The sequence below is a fragment of the Trachinotus anak genome, unplaced genomic scaffold, assembly GCF_046630095.1.
Source record: "Trachinotus anak isolate AG129_WGS33_773 ecotype Australia unplaced genomic scaffold, CSIRO_AGI_Tana_v1 ptg000001l, whole genome shotgun sequence".
Lineage (NCBI taxonomy): Eukaryota > Metazoa > Chordata > Actinopteri > Carangiformes > Carangidae > Trachinotus > Trachinotus anak.
In genome coordinates, this window is record NW_027273852.1 from 3,098,522 (window position 1) to 3,121,517 (window position 22,996).

The 22,996-nt window shown below is 38.0% G+C and overlaps 1 protein-coding gene across 11 annotated transcripts in view; it reads left to right on the top strand.

Annotated features, from left to right (window-relative positions):
- lrp1bb (low density lipoprotein receptor-related protein 1Bb) overlaps positions 1-22,996 on the top strand; it is a 247,003-nt gene that overhangs the window by 90,397 nt on the left and 133,610 nt on the right. For all 11 annotated transcript variants that reach the window (XM_071493395.1, XM_071493738.1, XM_071493827.1 and 8 more), the window contains 4 exons: positions 12,953-13,072; positions 13,712-13,840; positions 16,111-16,365; positions 17,299-17,461. In XM_071493395.1, the coding sequence (XP_071349496.1) occupies positions 12,953-13,072; positions 13,712-13,840; positions 16,111-16,365; positions 17,299-17,461 (667 nt within the window). The remainder of the gene's footprint in view (positions 1-12,952; positions 13,073-13,711; positions 13,841-16,110; positions 16,366-17,298; positions 17,462-22,996) is intronic.

Below are 22,996 nucleotides of genomic sequence, written 5' to 3' on the forward strand. Positions count from 1 at the left end.
TAAGTGCACTCAGGGACACATGCTGTATACTTTATGCTTAGTCCCACATGGACAGACTAAACTCATTGGGAGGCAGAAGAAATTGAGGTCACCAAAAAGAAGTTTTAGGCAACCAGCTGGGTCTCTTACAAAACTTTTTCCCTCCCTTTCCTGCCCACCTCTTATGAATATACATGCTGAACATCCCGAGAGGCGTTGATATGAAGGTGCCCAGATGGAAAACCACTAAACTTCTTTTCGTTCACCTTCAGGAGACTTGCTCATTCTTAATCGCATGCTCATGGCTGTGCTGTGGGATCTCTGAAGTCTCCTCTGTTTGCATTGAGTAAGACAAATGTCACACTTAAACACAATCCAGGTTCAGACTTCATATGTAGTCTTTATGACAGTCCAGGTAAATGAACATACATTTCTTCCAAATGAATGTAGTTGCTTAGAAACTTAATTTCCAGACTTTCCAACCCATACGGCTCGGCATTGGGTCTCTCCTAGATTTGGAAATAAAAGGTTAATTCTGATGGCAGGGTTAATCCACGTCAAACATTTTACTCAATGTTTTCACTTTTGCACCAATATGTGTCCAATATTAAAGTGGTGCTATCAGTTCTAAACTAGATAATGTACTGATTTCTTAATCAGGGAAATTATATCGGTTAATATCACGGTCACCATCTTTATCTTTACCAAATAAAGTATTAGTTTTTGTTGTGGAAGCAATTCATGATGACAAAGTAATGAAATAGAAATAGAAATATTTTTCAGTATGAAGTTCTTGGGTTTACATTTTTCTTTTTTGAAGCGGTGATGGAATCTTGCTCAAGATCGTATCGTGATAGCACATTTACAGCAGTGTCGTCAAAGATCACTAACAGAGTGATGCCAACTCAACACTGTCACACTGCTGTCACATGGAGTGTAATACTGCTGAGTTGTCCCCTACCATCTTTTTTTTTTATCTGAGCTAGATTTGAATGAATCTTTTACTCCTTCTTACATGTAGACAAAACATTAAGATGTAACTCTGGTATTTTTATCCTTGACTAAGCTTGACACACACAATTATATTCATCATAGATAACCGCATTTTAATAATAGCTTGTGATTTCTGGATATTTACTGCAAACCAGTCCATTTATTAATTGTGTATGTAAATCCTACTCACACAGAAAACAGGTCAATTTCGGGATCATAAATGACCCACACTCAGTAGATATAATTCATGCTTTGTTATCATTCCAGCTTTAAAAGAATAAAGCCTGTGAAGCTAGTCCAGGCAGCTGGAATCACTGCAAAATTCACGATACACTTGACTCACATACTGTATACATATATCGAGAGCTCTTCTCTAATATAGACTTCAATTTAAGCCGTTACACATGTGCTCACTGTCTCTAAAAGAGCTGCTTCACTGCTCACAATACAACCATAGCTGCCACAGTTATTAATGGCACTTACTATTCCATTTCATCCCTCTGCAGGCTCTGATTCTGTGTTTTCCCCCAACAGGGAAGTTTGTTGCTCTCTGATCTCTATCCGCTCTCTTTGTTCTAAACTTTCAAGTGTGTTATCTTGGGAGAATTGATCAATGTTCTGTATCAACTATCTAATATCTACTCTTTTCTAAATTTGCTTCATTTGAGTCTTCTTGATGAAATGTATTTTTTACCCTTGTTCTTCTACAATTATTAAAATGTGAATTCTCTCGCACTGTTTAAGTCACTTAAGGTTGCATTAAAACAGACTATCCAACTCTTACTTACATACTTTGACAAATGGTGGGACCAAAGGTCCATTAGCTTGTTATGGAATTGTTGGGAGCATAATGTTGATAATGGCACATGCTTTAAAAAACAAGACAAAACACAAAGGGGACAAAACATTTGACACACATACTTACAACTTGAAACAGGATAATGGGCTCAATATAAGGGGTACAAGTGTCCTCTATTCTATTTTCAAAAGAAGGCGGGAAAAAATAGAAAGTGTTATTTCATAGACAAACAATTTTAGCGGTTGAAAAATGTTTCCTTCCCTGCATCCTAAAATCAAAATCTTCTTAAAGAGTCTTCTAATGGTGGCTGTTATGGATTGCTTCTACTTCGCAAATGAACATGAGTAGATTTTCGTTTGTTGTTTTACCTCAGAGAACGAGATTCTTTTCAACATTCCAATTATTTCATTCATTATTTCATCCCTCTTCCATGCTCCTCCATGATTTGCAGCATTGGGACGATTAAAGATCCACTACATGCCCTTTTGCTGCAGAGCCTTTCCAGTCTTATTTTGATTCCAGTCCTCAATTAATTCCTTTAATTCTCTTTCTGATGAGACAGTTTAGTTACATTGTCAGATCTTAACTTGCTGATTTGCCCTCCCCTGCAGATGAAGCGCCTGAGTGCGTTGATGCAGGAATATGTGTGTGTTGAGGGAACAGGCTACTTCCAGATGAACAGTTGCACCAGGTCAAACACATAGATACGATTTTACACTACTTCTTTCTCGTTTAAAATATATAGGCACAGAGTAGTGCATTCCAGCATGGATAAAGGGTGGTAATTCAGGAGCAATCCCACCTAATGGCAGGTCTGTCATCTTTTGTATTCCAACCTTCACAAATACATTTTTGCATTTTACACAGGTCTTGTAATGTTCTTGATAAAGCATTGGTGCAGGGTATCAAGTATTTGTGATATAGCACAGACAACCTATGGTTACAGCCCGTAAGCTTTATTTGTTTGTGGATGATTTCAAGGAAGAGCTTTGATACATGATGATTTTTCTGAAGAATGGCTGAAGGTTTTGCCTCTTCAGACATAGCTAATTTACTCAATCCCCTGCCTACTCACAGACTTCCTGCAGTTAGCTTGAGCCCAAATTAAAAATTGGACTTTGATAACTCTGCAATGCATCAATTTCCTCTTGAAAACTTTCTGCCTTACAACATTTTATAATGGCCATTCTGCAGCATTTAGGTCTTTTAAATTAAGGGTATCCTTGAAGTTTTCATTTCAATCAACCATATCTCTTTCCTCTACACTGTCCTTTCTCTCCTGCATGCTTGCAGCTACTACCTTCCTACTGTTTTACTGTAGCAAAACAGCTTTGACCTTTAGGATAAATCTATGGACCAAGCTTCAATCTGCACTGCTTTAAAGTAGTCGTCCACATAAAAATGGCTCGTTACAGTGTCTGCAGCTTGCCCTGAGAAATGGCACTCTGTTGTTTTGTGCAGTTCTTTTCAGGAGAAAATGAGCACAATGTTGCACCAAATAGGTGCGCTGTCATTTTGTACACTTTCGGCCCTTTGCAACATCACCAATAGGCCACTACAAAAAATCAAAGGAAGTTCAAGTTTTGCAACCTTAACTTGTTGGTGCTTTCAGTATCTGACTGCAACTGGCTCCTGTTGTAAATGTATAAGCTTTCCCAGTAATGTTAGCAGCTCCTGGTTTACGAGGTTCCCTGAAATTGTAGAGAATAGTGAAAGATAACACTGCTTTTTGCCTGCCTTACTTCATGATGTGGTGAATACCAGACCTTGGCATTTTTCTGGGCCAGCTGTTTTTGTGATACATATTTTGCATGGCTTTTTTTTATCATGTCCTCTAGGAAATTTTAGGTTTTTCTGAAACTTTCTTTTTAAATGGTGACCTTACTGCTTCGGCAGTTGGCGATTGTTGGGCATAGAAATGCTTTCTTTCTCAAAAAGAAGTTTAAGCTAATATCAACTGCTCAGTCAGGCTGTTGTGGATATAATGTGCATGAACTGCTTGTCCATAGATATTTCAGAATTCTCCTAATTCATTTTCACTTGTTGTTTTATGCTCATGCATGTTCACCAAGAGTGGTCAGCCTTCTTCACATAAACAATATTCCTTAAGTGAGTTCCAGAGGTAGGAGGTAGCTCAACATATATTTCAAGCTTATCACCTTAAAAGCCCTGAATTAAGATTTACATGATTAAGTGCTTGTCCTATAAGTATCTCTCCACTATTCTTAATGTTAGACTAAACAACTACGGTATAGAGCTGCCAACAGCATCATTAGATATCAACACCCTGGTATCAAAATGCTGTCAACTGGCTTAGCATTCAACTATTAACAATAAATTCAGTGTAATTAAATTTGAGTAACGTCAAATGCCACTATTACAACATGTAATTCTTAATGGATTTGGGCTAAATTGTCAATGTTTTTACAAGACCAACCACATTTACTCAGAAGTTGACATTTCTGAGGGTAGACGACCTCAATAACAAGAAACTGCATGATTATTTCTGATAGGTTAGGTTTGATAGGTTCTTCAAAAAAGGTGCAATATACCTTTATTTGAACTTATCTGTGAGGCAGATAAAAGGAACCAGACTATTTAATGGAAAGTGCTTTTTAGCTTGGACTTTATAGAGTTGATCACATATTCAACTGTTTTTTTTAAGTCATCAACGCAGATGAGATTGCAATTAGATTTTGAGATACTTTTTTTTAACTATAATGTCAGTGGTCTCCCCCCAAATCTCAGTCCTGTAGATGAATGAACAAGCACTGTAACAAATTGCTTTCTAGAGAGTATAGCTGCTTGTGATTACATATTTGATTGGACTTTCATTTTCAGTCTTTGCCAGTCTCACTCACTGCAACAGAAAACCATCAACAAAAATAATTCTCTGAATGTTGTTGAATGTTACAATGATGAGGTACAGCAGCCTTTCCCAGCACTCTGTTTTGACAAGCTCTCTAATATATTTGATCCCAAAATAGATGGATCAGTTCCTGCCATGTAAGGGTAATCTGAACTTTTATACAGTAATGATTTCCATGTCACAGCACAACTTGTCAAAGGCAATGTGTTTGCCCTCTGTGGAAAACACACTGATTTAAGCTATTTGGGGATCTGAATTAAAGTTTCCTTCTAAATAGATAGAAATAAATCTTATTACTGAGAAAGTATTGTCCCCTGGTTCATCTTCTTTGGCAAACACAAACCATGATTGTATGACTCTGAGATCTGATGCTAAAAATAAAGCAGAAAACAATAGTATAAACTTTAATTTCCCAATAATAAAGCCTCTGAAAGATGTCAAACATACAACTTTCCTCCCGTAATCTGTTTGTGAACAACATTCAGTTCTCTCACTTGATTACTTTACATGACAACATCTCAAACAAACACAGGGTGGAGGAGCCTGTGATAAGTGATGGTCTTTTCCGAAACCACGAGCCATGAATACAGCTCACTATTTTTTCTAGTGTTTCTCAGTAGGTTGAAAATGTGCTGCCAACCAGCCTTGTAGACTGTAACATATTAGCATATTTATTAAATTTTTGCCCCTCTAATGGATGGAACATTTGCAGTAAGTAGTCAAAGTGATCGCTATCCTCTCACCGGTGCTACACTGTAATGTGCTGTGCTTTTAGTGTGTTATTCTACCTCACTGAAGTCACTTCACAAGAGATCAGGCTGTAATTTTCAATAGTATTTCATTTCTTATTTCAGCTTTTGATATAGATGCACGTGATGAAGGTCATTTCCAAGGCATTTCCAGTATTGTATCAAACTCATCAAATTTTAAATAGTGTGTCCGATTTTGCTTTGCTGTTTGAGAAGTTCCAAGTCTTGTTATCCTGGTAACACTGGTTACGATTGACTGCCACTACACACTAACAGAAGCACAAACAACACAAACAACAGCAGACACTGGCAATCAATATTTCATGCATCTTACTTTGTTGTTCCACAGTCTGGAAAGATATTGTCACTCATATCATTACTTTTCCTAATATGAGGAAACAATCTGGTGTCATCAAATCCTATTACAGCGGATTTTCTTCCTCAGGAGTGGTTAGAATTAAAATTTCATTGTTTGCCGGAAGATTTCTACACCCACACCCATGATGTTTCTTCCAATATTTAAGGGCATGTCAGAAGCCTGGCAGTGCACCAGTTCTCAAATCCCTCAGCAAATTGTGCTTTGAGGGATTAACAACATTTACTGTCACATTTGAGCCCTAGTTTGAGCTACAGGATTACATTTTTTTGAAAAGTACATGTATATGCCCATGTAGCTCTCAATTTCTAGGGGAAATTATATAATCAAGACCATCCGGACAGCTCCATGTCACATCAAAGCTGACATACTTAAGCTTCTCAGATAACTGTCTTAAGACTTATCAATAAATTGTGTGACTTCAATCATAGCACATCTTATAGAAATAATATTTCCCCTGCACACAATACTTGAATGTTTGAACCCCAGAGACTATATGACCCAGTTTCATCGTTGTAGAATCAAACTTGTCTTTCTTACCACCCAGAGGGTACCAACCACAGCTACAGACCTGGCAAATGGGTTAAGCTTCTAATTTATGGACTGGAAATTCCACTCATTTAAGGTCCTTGTGCCAGCCATGGATGTACCTTCTGTGTTGGGTTTGCATCTTAATTTGGTCCCACATTAAATACAGGCTTTGACTAAAAACAGAGTTTTGGGGGGAAAGCTGGCTATTCACAGACAAGGACCATAGCCATCCCTAAAGGGAAGCCATAATTAGGCCAGATGGGACAATCTGACTGTTAGCCTTGGGTTAGTCTTCTCTTGCCCATGGTGTGGCCTCTTGTTTGTATTGGCAAAGGAACAGTGACACACTCACCATTCATTCTCTGCCATCTGTGTGGCTGAATGTGGAACATTTGAGAAACTCCTGCTCAAATTGTCTGCTACAGTGTGACTTTTTGGTTGAGTGATGCTGTGCAGTGAAATTTATCCCAAATAGGCAGAAATTCAATGCTCCAATGCTAAATTTTAAAGTTGAGCTGAGATTGAATTGGTCACACTTTTATGTGGAAATTTATATAAGCTGTGATGGTATTGCAGCTTCGGTGCCTATTTTTTTCACAATTTTGAAAAAAGAAAAAAAAAAACAAAACAGGATAGGTCAGGTAAACTGCATTTATTTTTCTGGAGGAGGTAGATTTTTTTTTTTTAACATAACCTGCATTGGTTATGTTCAATAGTGATTTTAATCTCATCTGGTGCCAAATTCTAACCAACTAATTCAGACAAATTCTGAGGCCAAACATTTCAATCTTGGTTTCATTAGACCTGAGATGCTTTTTTTGCAAACTTTGACTGAGGAGAGGCTTCCATGGCTTGGTTTTTGCTCTGATGTACATTGTCAGGTGTGAGACCTTGTATAGACAGGTGTGTGCCTTTCAAAATTATATCCAAACAGTTGAAACATAGGTGGACTCCAGTCAAGGTATAGAAACATCTCAAAGATGATCAAGAGAGGCTCCTGAGCTTTATTTTAAGTGCCATACCAAAGGGTGTGAATACTTCTGGCAATGTGCTATTGATTTGTTATTAATTTTCAAATGAATTAATTATTTTTATGATTTTTTTTTTTTTTGGCATGAGGCTGCAACATAACAAGATGTGGGTGCAGGTGCGTCAAAACAGCTGTCTGTGTTGCTCTCTCTCTCTCTCTCTTCTCTGTGTGTGTGTGTGTGTATTATTTAATCGTGTTTAATGATAGAATTGCACCTGTGTGTTCTGAATTGCCTGGTGTTAATTTTAGCGCCCCATATGCCAAAGATGTTTTGACATTTGCCATTTTCAGATCACTGATAGAATATGAGATAGTCATAACTTTCTCAAAACCCCAACAACCAGGCAGCAGAACCTTAAAAAAGGCAAAATGTCAGAACAGAGTAGCTAGAATCATGCTGTTGATACATGTGATCATAGCAAATTATACAGCAGTAGACTACAAATAAGACTGGGCTTGCAGTCGTAAAATGCGTATGCATCTGTGCTTCAGACTGAGTAACATTTGACTTCTTATTTCAGTAATTCAAACATTTTACAAATCCCAGTTTTCTACATTGTGAAAGAGTATTGGATGATTAGGCTCAGCTTGTTTACCTTTTTATATCTGTTTGCTCAGCAACTCAAGAATACTTCTGCATGTGCTCTGAACTTCAACAGTCACTGCCTTGAAGATGCAGTTTTTATACTTTTAGGAGAAGATAATTAAACAAATTAATATTCTATTTATCAACTTTGTGTCTACAATTTATAATTTAAGGTACTTGTTCCTTGTTAATGTGCCTTTCACAGCTGGATTATCCCATATGTTTGCAGGAGACTGTATTGTAGACAGCAGTTAAGAGTCATCTATCAGGGATAAGTTTCAAGGTCTATTTTTCATTAATGCCAGATTTAATAATATTAAGTAAGTGAGATCACAGATGACAGAAAATGAAAAAACTATTAAAATACATGGAGCATATCTCTTCAACATGTAGCATATTTGCAGACCATTGTATCAACACTACTAAATGTACTTCTCCATTGTCTCATGTTCTCAGAGGTAGCACTTAGATAGGTGAATAGCATCGAGCAGGCTCAGTGACAGATATGCAATCCCTGCAGAACTGTGTGTTTGCCAAGAGGGAAAGCTGATCATCTGGCGTCTTTAAACAGATATAAGGATTAGTTTTGAATGTCCTCAGCCCGGCATGTAGTCATTTTGCATACTGTTTCACAACAGGGATGCGTGCTAGTTACTGTTGCCATGCGATGAATAATAATTCATAGGTCGCATGGGGTCTACACACAAGCTTTAGAGGGAGTAAACAGAGATGGTTGGATCAGAGTCAGTTTTTGACCCACCTGTCAAGGACTGACACATTTTTGAAAAAGTACCTTCTACATCAAAATGCCTTACCAGCCAACATTTTAAATACACATTTGTCACTGTGGTGTATGACTTGTAATATTTTAATTCATGAAGAAATGCTGAAAGGTTTGCAGAAGTTTGCGTAAACACAGATATCCATTATTTGGATCTGAATTGGAGCAGTATTCAAATTTGCAAAGGCATACATCACTATTACACAGGCTGTGCTCTATTTTTCCCCACTTCCTGTTAATCCCTGCCCTCTCTCTGGTCTGTATGAGAATTCATACACAACTAATCTACAGATTTATTCTAAGTTAGCAGAGGAGGTACAGTTGCAGAACGAAGCTTTCTTTCACACCCGCACCGAAGAGCCATCATAACAGCCAGCCAGTCAGGAACAAAGCCATTGTTTTTCTTTGATTTGATTGACATAAAGTACATTCAAAGTGTATGGCAGTCAGAAGGGGCAGAGAAAGTCTGTTTATACTGAACCATTCAAATGCTAATGCCTCAGAAAGATAGCATGACAATGTATCTACCCAAGCACACAAAAATTTTACTGGCATATGGTTTTTTGTGTAATTGTGGTTATTTTCAACCTGTGCCTTTTTTGTCCAGCTATCACGATGGCCGAGTATATTCGCCATTTTGTCATTTCACTGTAGAGCTGTAGCCTACATTGCTCCACTTTGCCAGGAATGCTGCTCTGCAGTCCACCCCAAAATGTCTACCACAATCTCACTCCACATATCCCAAAAATAACCAGAACACATCCTCATCTTCTGCCTTAGCTTGTCATGAATGTTTTGCTTTCCTAGCTTGTTGCTCATATTCACAGAAAATATGTTTAGCAGGCAGCATCAGATAGTGACTGATGTGATATTAACCTCAAACTTAAGATAGCTTATTACATAGTTTTCCAGTTAACTAAAGTTACCACTGTTCAGCTATGATTATCATTTTTGACTCCATGACATGATTGAAAAACAACTGTCATTGTTAATGAGTAGCACAGAGTTTATTAATTCAGTCATCCTGATGAAAGAAAATAGGACAGTATGGCAAACAGCACTGTTGAAAATATATGGAGTTATTCTCATAATTCCAATCCTGCTTGGTCCTGTAGAAAGAGTAAACTCAGGCTGAATGGCAATGTGTATACTGCTCTGGTGTTAATCAGTTTCTAAGGAAAAATTTTTTTTCTACTGCATGTTTCTAATTTAGTTCATTACTAGTTAAACATGAGTAATTCAGAGCTGAACAATAAAAGATAGATGCAGTTGTATTATGCTATATCATAATTAGTGCCACATTCTGTCAGTACATTAAAAAAAGTTGTAACAGTAAACAGACTGTTACTTTCATTCTCACAGGGTAGAACTTTAATGGTGTCTTCTTAAACTGAGCTGAAAATGAATTTTAAAATTGTAGATAGAGCCAAAAAGTGATAATTGTGTGTATTTGAGTGCCTTTGTATTTTTGTATACATGTACAGTATTAATATGTTTCTTCTACTCTGTACACTAGAGATATTTACTTTTTTTTTCATCTGTTAAAATAATAACAATAAAAATGTCCTTAAATAAAGTAGAGAGTAAAGGAATGAGGTGTACAAGACGAACATAATAAGAGCTGTGGGGCAGGTACAGATGTAGGTACTCATTTAACTCAGGCTATCAACAGAACACCCCTGGAGCACCTTCTGAGCTTTTTAGGAAGTTGGGTCTGAGAAACCATCTTTGCATTCTGCCCCCCCATACACAATTGTTTATTTATTTTTTATATATTTTTTTTGGACGGGGCTCCCCCATTCCTTTGTTTTTACTTTAAACATAATGTTGTGCCATTAAATTTCCTGCAAAACCTATTAATCAATTCATATTAGTTTTATATGAACATAAAGTTGAGGAGACAGGGTTATATCACCAGGGGTTATATAACTGTACTAAGATCTGCACCAGGAACTAGACCGTCAACATGTAAGGAGAGCTTTGTGTGGGCTTTAACATCACCATTTTGGAATTCTTTGGCTCATGGTAACCTTTTTGACCTGTTTGGTGGTTTGAAATCTCCTAGTTCTTCTTCTTCAAGGGGTAAAATTACTTTGTTTGTGAAAATCTCCTGGCTGCATTGTTGAGAACTTTTATTTTCTGCTAAGTTTGATTCTGGGGTAGTTTCAGCAGTCAGAGAACAATTTGGCCCCTGACAATGTCACTAAGCTCTTTTGACATGATTACAAACCACTGTGGTAATTCCCACTGAGAATGAGCAGCATCTTGGTTGAATGTTTAGAATCACTCTCAAAAATTAGACCATGTTCAAATCTTTTTTCATGCACATCAGCAGAAAAGGCTTCTATTTTAAATATATGATCAATTCAGGCAAAATGCTGATTGTCAACTGTCCATTATTCATGTGAATAAACATGTTATTTATGTTAAAAAAAACAAAAAAACATTTGAATGAATGACTAGTATAGTATAGGATATATCAACAACATGTCCTTGAAGCTCAAAAACAATGCACATTTCCAGATTGTCATCAAGTTCAGTGAGCTCCAGCTCTTTGCTACCCCAGAATCATTTCACCACTATGAGCCAGGGAGGAGTATGATTAAATATCACTGGTCGGTGAGGACCAAAGGCGACCAGGCTCTTACCATTTTAATACTTCTGTGTTTGCTTGCTCTCGATCTGCTCAAAAAAACAGTTTGTCCCAAAATGAAAATTCAGTCATTTCCTACTCAACCCTCTGTCAGTCAAAACTCCTCTGTGGGCTATATGAAAATCAAATACACATAAAGCTCACTCCTGTAGGTCCATCTCAGCCCTCTCTGAAGCTGTTAAAGGTAACAGGGCTATTGTTTTACACACTGCATAGTTTAATATAAATGACTTCCGTTAGACTTACATAGCTGTCTGTAGTTTAAAACTAGTTCTTTTTATTGTGAAATTATTAAAAGATGTATCATCTCTTAATTCAGATTAACGACAGTTAAGAAGTGTGGCTGTTGTGTGTATGTACATGTTTGTCAGCATATTTCATGCATACTGTAGCTCTACCTTGTTAGTCAGCAGTCACAAGCCATATTTATTTGCTATATTCTTGTTTTCATTCACTACCAAACAGTTTTCATGATTATCAGTTGACATATTGCTCTTGAACAAGCATTCACTGAGATTTATATATTGCTCTCCAAACAATCCAACTGCACCATCCATCTTAATGTGTCGGCGAGCTTGCAAGAAGATACTGTAATGAAAAACAGACTTCTGATAACTCAGGGTTTTAAAATGTCTGATCTACTGACATCACATAATTCCAACTCTTCACATTCAAAAACCAAAGACTGTGTTTTAATTCGGAGAGAAATGATAACTGAATCTTTGATTGTCATTCAGTTCCCACTGTGCTATTGAATTAAATACACCCTGTCAAAAAATGATTTTGTCTGCTGCTGCAGTATTTCATAATGTCTTGAAATGGTTAGCACAGGAAAGACCAAGACAATCAATGCAAGCTTTTATGTTTTGGGCAGTAAGTTGACATTAATTAATGTTCAGCAGTAGGATATCACTCTTTGTGCAATTTAAGCTTTGTTTTGAGGCTTATACCACTTAATTGTGCCACTTATTCTGCTGAACATTCATCATGCCACGATTAGCTGCTCTTTGTTCCTCTCTGTTTCAAGATTATACAGAGCATCGTAACCAACCACAACATTCACAAAATACATGGAAAATGCCAGTGTTGGCACTTCCTGAGGGCAGCTTTGAGGCAGTTTGTCAAATGATGAGTTTACAAGTCAAGGCTGGTAATAAGTTTTAATACTTCTTATCAGAAGTCTTAGATTGCTTGGTCTCAATTTATGTGAAAATGGTGAAACTTACAGTTTAGTGTCATTAAACTTTACCGTACCAAATTACTTTTTACTGCCCAACTGTCTATACCATGTGACATTTAATATTCAACACAGTGACATTTCTTTAAAAATTTTCAACACATAAAAGCAAAAAAATAAAAAAATTAAAAAAATTAAAAAAATTAAAAAATAGGTGAATCATAGAAACTCTTGTTCAAGAGTGGTTTTGAGCTCTCATCGTGAGCTGGATTTTTTTTGCCAAGTGACAAGGGAGCAGTTGAGACTAAAAGAGCTGAGACCAGAGGAAAATCAAAAAGTAATTTCCCAAATCAGAAAGTAATTTCCCATTCCTCCTACCCTTTCATACCCTTTTCCTCCAATCCCCTCTCTCTCTCTTTCCCCCTGCAGAGCTCCTGTCAGCCTGCCACGAGCTCCGGTGCCGCTATGGCTGCGTCATGACAAGAAACGGCACCTTCTGTTTCTGCGCTGACGGCTTTGAGGTCGGCGAGGACGGAACGAGCTGCAGAGGTAGGATTCTGCGGCGCTGGTGGGGGCGTCCTGCCATGGAACCCTGCCCGCTTTTCCTCCCTCTTCCTCACACCAATCTCTCCTTTTGCCCTCGGCCAGACTTCCTTCAGTTGAATAAGCAGGAGGTGCTGGGTATATGAGAACCATCTGTCTGCAGGCAGGGCCTCATGTACAGTACATTACACTCCTAACACACAGGCATACACGCACATATTATATACAGAGTACACTGGTACTCTGTGTCTCTTTGTCTTCTTCTTTATGCTCTTCTTATATGCCACAGGCCTCTTTTCTGACAGCCACTGAGGAAGACAGAATTTTGCTGTCAAAGGTGCCTCTAGAATTCAGTCTGGAGTCTTACTTTGGCTCTTGCACGTACAATATGCCAACGACATGGCATAAAATTGCATAATTGTGCTGCAGGAACAGTAGAGGTGCTTCCTGAATTTGATCCTGTTTGTGGAAGATATGAGAGAGTGGTTTATAGGGTACTGCAGCTCCAAAAAAAGGCTCATTGGTTATAAAAGTAATTATGCCTGAGGTGCCAGAGTGAGGCCACATTAAGTATACTTTATGTATTTGGGTCATGTTTGAGCACACCTAATTTGTTACAAATGATTCTCTTCCTTTTTCCATAAGATCATGATGAATGTGCCATGTATGGCGCATGCAGCCAAACCTGCACGAACACCTACGGGTCATACAGATGCAGCTGCACAGAAGGATACATCCTACAGCCTGACAGAATATCTTGCAAAGCCAAACAAGGTGAGCGGCACACTCGCATCGGGAAACAACATGATCTGCATAGTGTGTATGTTTCATTTCTAATAATAAACAGGGCAGTCCTGTTCAAGCAGAGTGGAATTCGAGCTTATCATCACCAGTGTTGGAAGGGTAAGATTAATGTGCTTAGGAGTGACCACATCTATCACCCGTGTGGGAATAGGTAGACATGGTCAGGCCAGGATAATGATAAAATTAATGAGCATGAGACTTTAAGTGGGAGCAGTCTAGAGTATTTTGTGGAGAGACAATGCCCAGCGTCACCCTGATTTATGTTAATGCCCAATGCTGGTAACAAATCTGTCCTGATGAGTAAAACAGCCCACTTAGAAATAAAACAACCAAAAGAGGTACTGTGTTTTGGTGGTCCGCCATCCACAAGTACATGTTTAACCTTGTGCAATACATATTTGTGTCATACGCTGAACCATAAAATGAAATAGATTTTTTTAGGGTGTTGTCACTATGGCATATATGGGTTGAGGATAGCTGGAGGCCCAATACACCTAGCTGGGGAGAACACCACTGTTGCAGCTTTTAATCAATGTGACTGGTGTCCTACCAGGAATAAACTGAATATGATTACCCATAAACTTAACTGAACCCAATGCTCACATGCATTAATATTAATTTAGCAGAGAGCGATAGTGGTACGGGGATAACTATCAAGTTACCATTAGTTGTTAAGCTTATGAATATAAATTTCAGATAGAGCTCTCTGAGGCCAGAAGATGAGGAGCAGTAGGGTATGAAAAACATTAACATGTTGAGTGTAAGATTGAGGATTGAAGTCAAAGCATAGCAGCGTACAATTTTATTTTATTTATTTATTTTGGGGGGGGGGGGGGGGAGTTAATGTTGATTTAATCTGTTCTCATTTGGCTCAGACTTAAGTGAATGGTATAATATTTTCTATTCTATTTGTACTCCTAACATTAATATGACTGTACTGATGGTTTTAATGTCTGCTTGACTATGTGCTTCACTAACTCATGGAATTATGGGAGAATTGTACGTTTCATAAAAATACCTTCATTTGACCCGTGCAGAATACTCTATATATCATAGGCAGGAACTGTGTGAAAGTGTGTGTCCAATAACAGCCAAACCACTGCACATTCTAAGGATAGGCTGACTTTACTGTCTCTATATATGTTTTTATATTTTAAAATAAACATGAATAGACCAATAATGTGTGTCTAGCTGTCAATAGTATTTGACTTTGTTGTCTGTGGCACTCAGTCCCAAGCCCTTTGTCTTTTAAAACAGGTCATGAATATATGTATATAAAATGTAAAAAAGCAACAGGTAATGCCAGTAGATGAGGTGTGTCTCAGTGATGGGTTTTTAATCATTTTTAGACAACAGTGGAGGTCTGTATAAGTTACATCAGGTTTTGGCTACTCAGTCAATACTTGATAGTAGGATCAATTCTTTTTTTCGTGAGACCTTTTGAGAATAAGACAATAAAAAAAATTTGCAGGCCTTATACAGAAATCAGCAGCATGTGAGCCAAAAACACACAACATAAAGAAACTCTTATAGTATGTCTTGAACTTTCAAATGTACAGTATGAAGGTCTGTTCTAGAAAAGGTTTGCTATACTATCTTAAAAAATCTCTTCTAGACTGAGAGCAGGGCAGACCACTATCAAACAGGCTGGCCAAACCAGAGAGAAATATGTCACTCATAAAAGTTAGCTGAGTTATGTGACCACCCACTCTGATAATGAGAGTAGTCCTTGACTTGAATTTGTGTGGAAGATCAGGAAATTAAGTAACGATCCTTTTTAAGGCGTGAACCTGATGTCAGAGATTTGCACAGTCAATTAAGCTCATAAAGCAGCTTATCTCAGTTTTACTACCATGGGTAGTCCTGCTGCCATGTGTCCAAGCAGGAGAGACAGGCTTGGAAAAAAGTCAAGTCCACTACCTAAGTTGATTTTAATGTTCCTCAATTCTTTGTGTAAGTTCAACTCAGTGAGTTCTGTCTGCCTTCTTTTTTCAGTGAGTGAGTGAGTGAGTGAGATCCAGTCTGTCTCATGGCACGCTTTTTTTGTGTGTGTGTTCCTCACAAGTATTTTGGCTTTTATCTTAGCCCATATTTGGAAACTATTTCCCCTCTGTTCCTTTAGTTTGATGTAATCTTGTCTTTCCTTAAGTTCTCTTTGGTCTCTTGATATTTCAACAGTAAAAATAGTGCTACCGAAATAAAGGAACAAAATAATACTTCCATGTTTCCACTCATTCCAGATCCTGGTGACAGTCGTCCAGTGCTTCTCATTGGTGGTTCAGATCGTATTGTCATCACCTATCTAAATGGAACAGGCCTCAAGCCCCTGAGGTCTTTGGGTGTAAATGGAACACTGGCATTGGATTTCCAGCAGCAGGAAAATGTGTGCTGGGTCCTGTCTACAGAGTCCTCTGGGCAACTCCGCTGTGCTGAAACGAGGAATCTGCGTGGATTCACACGGGAACAAGAAATAAGAACACAACAAAGTTTACTACGTATGTTCTCAGATGCTTTTAGTTTTCTTTTCCTACATACTCCTTTCCTTCCTCCTCTGATAACTTTTGAAGGATTATCTGAACACTCTTACCTGAGAATAAAGGATAGTGGTGCATCTTCAGCTGAGATATGCATCACTCAGCACTCTCACACACAGACTCACCCTTCTGTCACCTTCGCTCTCGTTTTCTGTCTCACACTCTCACCTGCAATCTCTCTCTCATCATTATCTGTGCTGTTGAAGGCAGGTTAGACTCAGAGGTTTGAGCCGTATGCCTTTCTCTCACAGCTGTCCTTCAAACATGCAGGCTATGTCAGCTTTGCTACTTCAACAGTGCTCTGTAGTCCTACACTTCCATGAGTTGATCTAGTCCTCATTCTCCCAAAGATCAAGCATATTTAACATTAATTCTACATAGTTTTTTATGGGTTTTCATGGTTTTCATTTGTCATTTTTTTGAAACTTTGAGTAAATGCCTAAACTATTGCTGACATTACCAGTTTGACACTGGGACTGCCAATGAGTACCTACATCACAAGTATCAGGTTATATGTATCTGTCCTTTAGAGGAAAACAATGGAAACCTGCCAATTAATCAAGATTCTCAGTGCCCATGGTAATCTTTAAAGGCCTATTACACCCATTTTACACATCAAGATTAGTTTACTTGTCATGGTGAATACTACTTACCGTAATCTGTAAAAGCTTTTATATGTTGTCTTTTGTGCCTATCAGGGGCTTTAACATCTTTTAAACATAACCATTATGATTTCATCATACTTATTTCAGAGACAGAATATTTCTAGCAAAATCCTGCATTGCAAACTCGTCTTTTGTTATCATAGAGTGAGTGTTGAAAAATGGAAAGTGTACTATATATTTTTATCTACCTGTTTTACACAAGAATCTAAGCCTGGTTTGTCCATTGCAGATGTGGAGCAGATGGCCATTGACTGGCTGACAGGAAATTTCTATTTTGTCGACCGGGTCACTGACAAGATATTTGTCTGTGACCATGGTGGAGAAACGTGTGTTACTATCCTACAGCTAGACCTTCTGAATCCTAAAGGAATAGCTCTGGATCCTCTCATGGGGTGAGTATTCTGCTGCCTATATAATACAACATCTCTGAAAGCCCTGCAAGGCTCATTCATCATCATGCATCTTTTGTGGAGAACAAAAATCACAGAAGAACAAGAAGAGGGAAAAAAATTACTGTGCATAACAATGGATTTATCTGGAAGAATGTGAGTGAGTTACAATTAAGGGATTTAAATGATTCCCTTTCCTTCATCTCTGCCCTTTTGTATTTGAGCTGGGCAATTTGGTGGATAGCTGTTGATGTTTCAGGCAGCTTCCACTGTCGAGATGTTCATTTGTATTCACTGATTTCACCCCACATCCCTCAGTAGAAAATTCCTCAGCAGGACTTTTCATTACAGGATTTTTTCCTCTGTAGAGATCACAAAAAATAAAGCAACTGTGGATTAAAAACTATCCCCACACTGCTCTCAGTGAAAACTGAAACATTTACAGCATGTGATTTACAGTCACATGGATCACATTGTTGCAGAACTGATGATGGTTTCTTACCAGTTTCCTGTGTCATTGTGCAAAAGCACAAAATGGCCAAATAATTTAAATATACTGCATGCACCAGCTGTAGCAGAATGAGAACCAGTTATCAGCAGCTCAATCTTTTTGCACTTTTATTTTCTGTGAGCCAAAAAAGAGCAAAGCAATTATATTACGAGAACAGAAAACGGGGAGCTTGGAGACAAGGCAAGTTTTAAATGATACACCTTTTGTGAGATTTTGAAAACTGTGGCACGCTATAACATAATAATAGTAATCATACAACACCTGTTTTGAAAAGAATAAAGTGTGAGTCATTTGTGCTGTAACTTGTAGCAAAGTAATAACCTCCAAACATCAACAACAAAGGAAGCATCTTGCTGTACATCAGGTGTCTTAAACTGTGTCATGATCAGCCCCCATAAGACCAACACAATATAAATTTAGATTTGCATCTTATCATAAAATCAATTTGAAGGTTGAAGCTGAACTACATAGCTTCTTTGTGTATTTTGAGTTTATAGACTGTACTTTATTGTTTAATCGACAGCTTGGGTTCCAACTATAAGCCACTGGGTCTAATCAAAATAATTAGCTGGTGGTTTCCTAATGACTTGGACAGTTCTGATTTGGTTGGCAGTGTGTCTGTGTTCTCATTAAATACTGGTCAGCCACTGAAAATAAATGTGGCTAATGGTAAATATAGTGTATGTTAAAGTTTCTGCTTAAGCTAGCTACCTGCGAATCACCTGAGATAAGTAGACCAGTTTTTTGGTGGTTTTTAATGTAATCACAGATGAAGGATACACACACACACACACGCACACACACCCATTCCTTTCTTTGTATGAATGATGGTATGGATATACAGTCTGCTGGCCCACTAGGGAGCTTGACATGCAGGCAGCTGGCTAGATTGACTGTATAAGAAGTTTTCTAAGGTTTCTTTCTGACTCTAATTGGAGAGACATGGTTGTTTCTGTTTCTGTTTTCCGTTTCTGAAAAAAAGTGAGCCCGAGAGAGGTCTGTCAGCCTGGAGCAATGGAGTGAAAACAAAAGAAATCAAGGAGGTGTTATAGGAGCACAGCGTGAGGAACAGTGTTTATAGAATATGCTCTGGTTTGGCACTCCATTTTTATTGTCATTTGACTTCCTGCCTCTCTTACTTTCTAGTAAGGCATTTTAACTTTGCTATAGCAAACCCTTTTGATGGACAACCCTTTCCACTTTTATGGTCCATTGGCTAAAATTCTTATCAGCACTACAAAACTGAAGCTTCCTGGGAGACCCACTTTAATTCATGCCTGTGACAGGAAAGGATGGATTTGTTTTTGAAAGTCCAATATAATCATGTTTGGGAAGATTAGTCAAGCTTAGATAATGTAGTATGCTATATTCACTGGTGTGTGTTGATCAGTGCAAGAATCAAGATTTTATATTAGCATTACGCCACTGAGTTAGCCCTGTGTCCACGGGAAATTATGTTAGTATACTACTTATTTGTATTACGAAATATATTTTTGGGAAATTGCTACCTGGATCAGCTCTCTGGCAACATTTTGTCGAGAGAAGAAAAACACTGTTTTTTTAATGGCACCTGATGATGGTGCCACATTAAAATTTGAGGGCTCACCAAATTTTTTACAGTCCGTCCTGTTGGAGCCACGATAGTCTGTACCAATGTTCATGGCAGTCCATCTAATAGTTGTTGAGATATTTCACTAAAACTCAAACATCTCAATGTAATGGTGGTGCTATAGGGAAAGTCAGGGGATTACAAAAATCACAAATCACAGAACTCCCTGAGTCACTGGGTTTTATGTCCTAAAATTTGTCCTTTTTTCTGTGAGGCTTGTTTGGTGAAATATTCCCAGTACCAGTTACCAAACTGCACACACAACTGCACTTGTAAATGACTTGTTTCAGACTGATGAATACCACTTGTTCACGAGGAAGTGCACATTTGTGAGACAACACCATTTACAAAAACGTTACACAAGAGTAAAACAGGAAGGCTTCTGTCAGAGATGACAAAATGATAACATGGCAATTTAGCAGAGTCAGTAGTTATATTAGACAATCCAAAACAATTAGAAAATCTGAATAGTACATCTGTCACTGATGTGTCATCAGAGCTGTGCTGTGTTGTGACAGAAATGAAGAGAGAATGAGGGAATGACTCTAAAGCAAAGTGGTCCATGACGAATATGAGAGCTGGTCAAGGTGCCAACAGTCACTGACATATTGAACCAGAGAATATTGCAGCCTACAGTAGCTGATGTTACACTGTTGGCATTATAACAGAGGATGAGACTGGACAGTAACTTGTATAAAGATCTTGAGGTATCTGTCAGAGTGATAGAAGTTTCCTAGCAACGACTGAAATATATAAGCTGCTGTGACGGCATATGCCAATGTAAATGCTGAAATACAAAAAAAAAAAAAAAAAACATCCAGTAAATTGGCAAAACTGATGATGATATGGTGAGCAGACTATTATCCTGCATTAAGTTCGTGAAAGATTTCTTTTAATTAAATAAATGTTGCTTGTACGCAATAAGAACAAATCTTTTCGAATGACTGATTCTTGCAAAGGCCCATTGTCAGTACAAATTCCAATAGTTGTTACTTTTACTTATACTTAAGTCTGGACGGAAGCAGTGGATCGTCATCCATAACACCAGGCTGCTAGCATGGCGAAGAAATTAGAATTATGTTTTCTCTCAAAATAGATTTGCTGTTGCAAGTTAGTCATATGTACATGTCATTTCTAGGAGACACTGTAGCTGCAGCTAGATTTCCAAAAGCAGTAGCTGAAAAATTCATAGTACTACAATGTTGAGGATTTCAGAGGTGTTGGCAATAGCAGAACTTTGACTTAATGGAGTCATTTGAAAAAACAAAAAAACTCCTATCATCATATCTTGCATTTATCTAGTTTTAATCATTTGCAACTTTACAGTTGCCTTTGAACCACTTTCATTGTCAAACTAGAAGGAGGTATTAGGTCAAGGATTTTTGTCAAATTTAATTAAAAAAACACTAATCCAAAGAAGCACATCATTTTACAAAGGTGATGGTTTAATTTTCTGCAAGAAATGTTGTTATACCGTGTCACAGATTGTATTTCATTTAAGGTGAAATTTTCTAGTTAGTTAGTTTGCTACTAATAGCACAGACACATAGTTGATCCCAAGGTCAAAGTCCTTGACTATTATCGCAGAACTTTTATTGTATAGGGACATTGAATCCTGAAAACTGAACAAAGCAGCTGTATGAAATGGACAGAAAGGTACTACATAAAAAATAACTTACATATGAAGTATAGTATATAATATGGTATATAGCTTTTATTGCTTGTCAGTTGTAACAGGGTCTACTCAGTTTTCTGTTTCGCTGGGACTTTATTTGCTGGTCCCACACAGTTCATTTTATCAGCTCAGTGCTCAGTTCCAGAATCCAGCATGGATCTCGTTGTAGCTGCAGATTTATAGTATAGCATCAGCACCATCCTAATCCCAGAAAGCTATCATTTGTATGCCACATGGAGGTGCACCTGTTTGGGGAGCTGGGTTCCTTGCTGACGCTGACAGTTTTTCAGCACAGCCTGATCTAAGGTTCAAAGGGCAGCCCATCTCTCCCCTGACTTGACTTGTGCAGATTAAGTCGGCTTCCCACCGCTCTCTGGCTCGAGCTCGTTATCATTGGAAGCTGTTGGAGCTCCGTCCTCACAGCGCCACAGTAAGACAGCATGGCAAGCCCTCCATGTTAATTATTGTATGTGCAGACCTAGCAATTTCACCTACTTAAAGTGACAGTCCATGAGATCTTTACTTTAAAGGGCATTTCAGTTATTGTCTGTTATTCAGAACATTTGTTTACATACGACACCTGTTTTCTCTGAGTTACATGGGTTCCCAGTGTCTTTTTAGAAATGATTCTCAAGCCCTCCTTATGGTTTCTGAGCTACTAATGGTTTGGCTCCTCTGTGCAACACATATTGTCTATCAATTTATGTCTTCGCACGTAGCCTGAGGTCCTCTGCAGCCTGCCTCCTAAATGTCCCCAAAATTACCACAAAGAAAATGGGAAATTCTGCTGTTATTGCACTTGACTTCATATTATGGAGCTTCTGTGTACCAGAGGGCAGCCTCGCTGGGCATTTTTATAAGCCATTTAAAAACATTCTGATGCTGTTTAAATCTCATTTAATGTTATACACCCCTTCTATGTTGTTTTAATTTGTTTGTATTTGTCCTTCGTTATCCGTTGTTTACCTTTGAGTTTTTATAGTTATCACTTTTTCTGTTTCTTCTCGCACAGAGGCAACAAATGCCTCCGATAACGACTCAAATTAGTGTCCTCTGAACTGGAGCCCCTGTCATCAGAATAACATTGTGAAGTAGTGCTGCAAAACTGGAACATATAGTGATAAAAATCATTTATTATTATTTTCTGACCTGCCACCTAAATTGCTAAGGTTTGGTTGGGTTTAGGCACAAAACATCTTGGTTAGCATTTGGAAAAGATCATGCTCATGGTTAATAGAAACCAGCTTTGACTGTTGGTAGGAAATTGGTTGTGAACAGCGGCGTCTAGTGTCATTGTGATTCGCTTTGTTGACCCAATTTATTTCAACCTTATCCTTCAACCTTATTTTGCAGATCTATCGAATCAGACTCTTTCCTCCTTTGCTCCTGGCAGACATACTCATAATTCACATTTACATTAAACAGTGAAAATGTATTATTGTATTATGTATTAAAACAACTGAAAACTTGAGGTATTTGGAGAAAACAAGACAAAAAAAATCCTTATTTAAAGCTAAATTAAGCAATTTGAATGGCCATTGGGAGCAAAAAGGCATGATAAACCTAAAGAAGCACTTTGTATGCTATCATCCTATCACATTGTTATGACTAATCTGTTAATAGTTATGGGAATTAGGTAAAATAGCTGGAAGGAATAGCATTGAAGGAAAAATTTTTCATTTGTGTCATCATCCACTCCTTTGGCTTCTCTTTCATTTCTTGTCATTCTGGGCAGGAAGCACA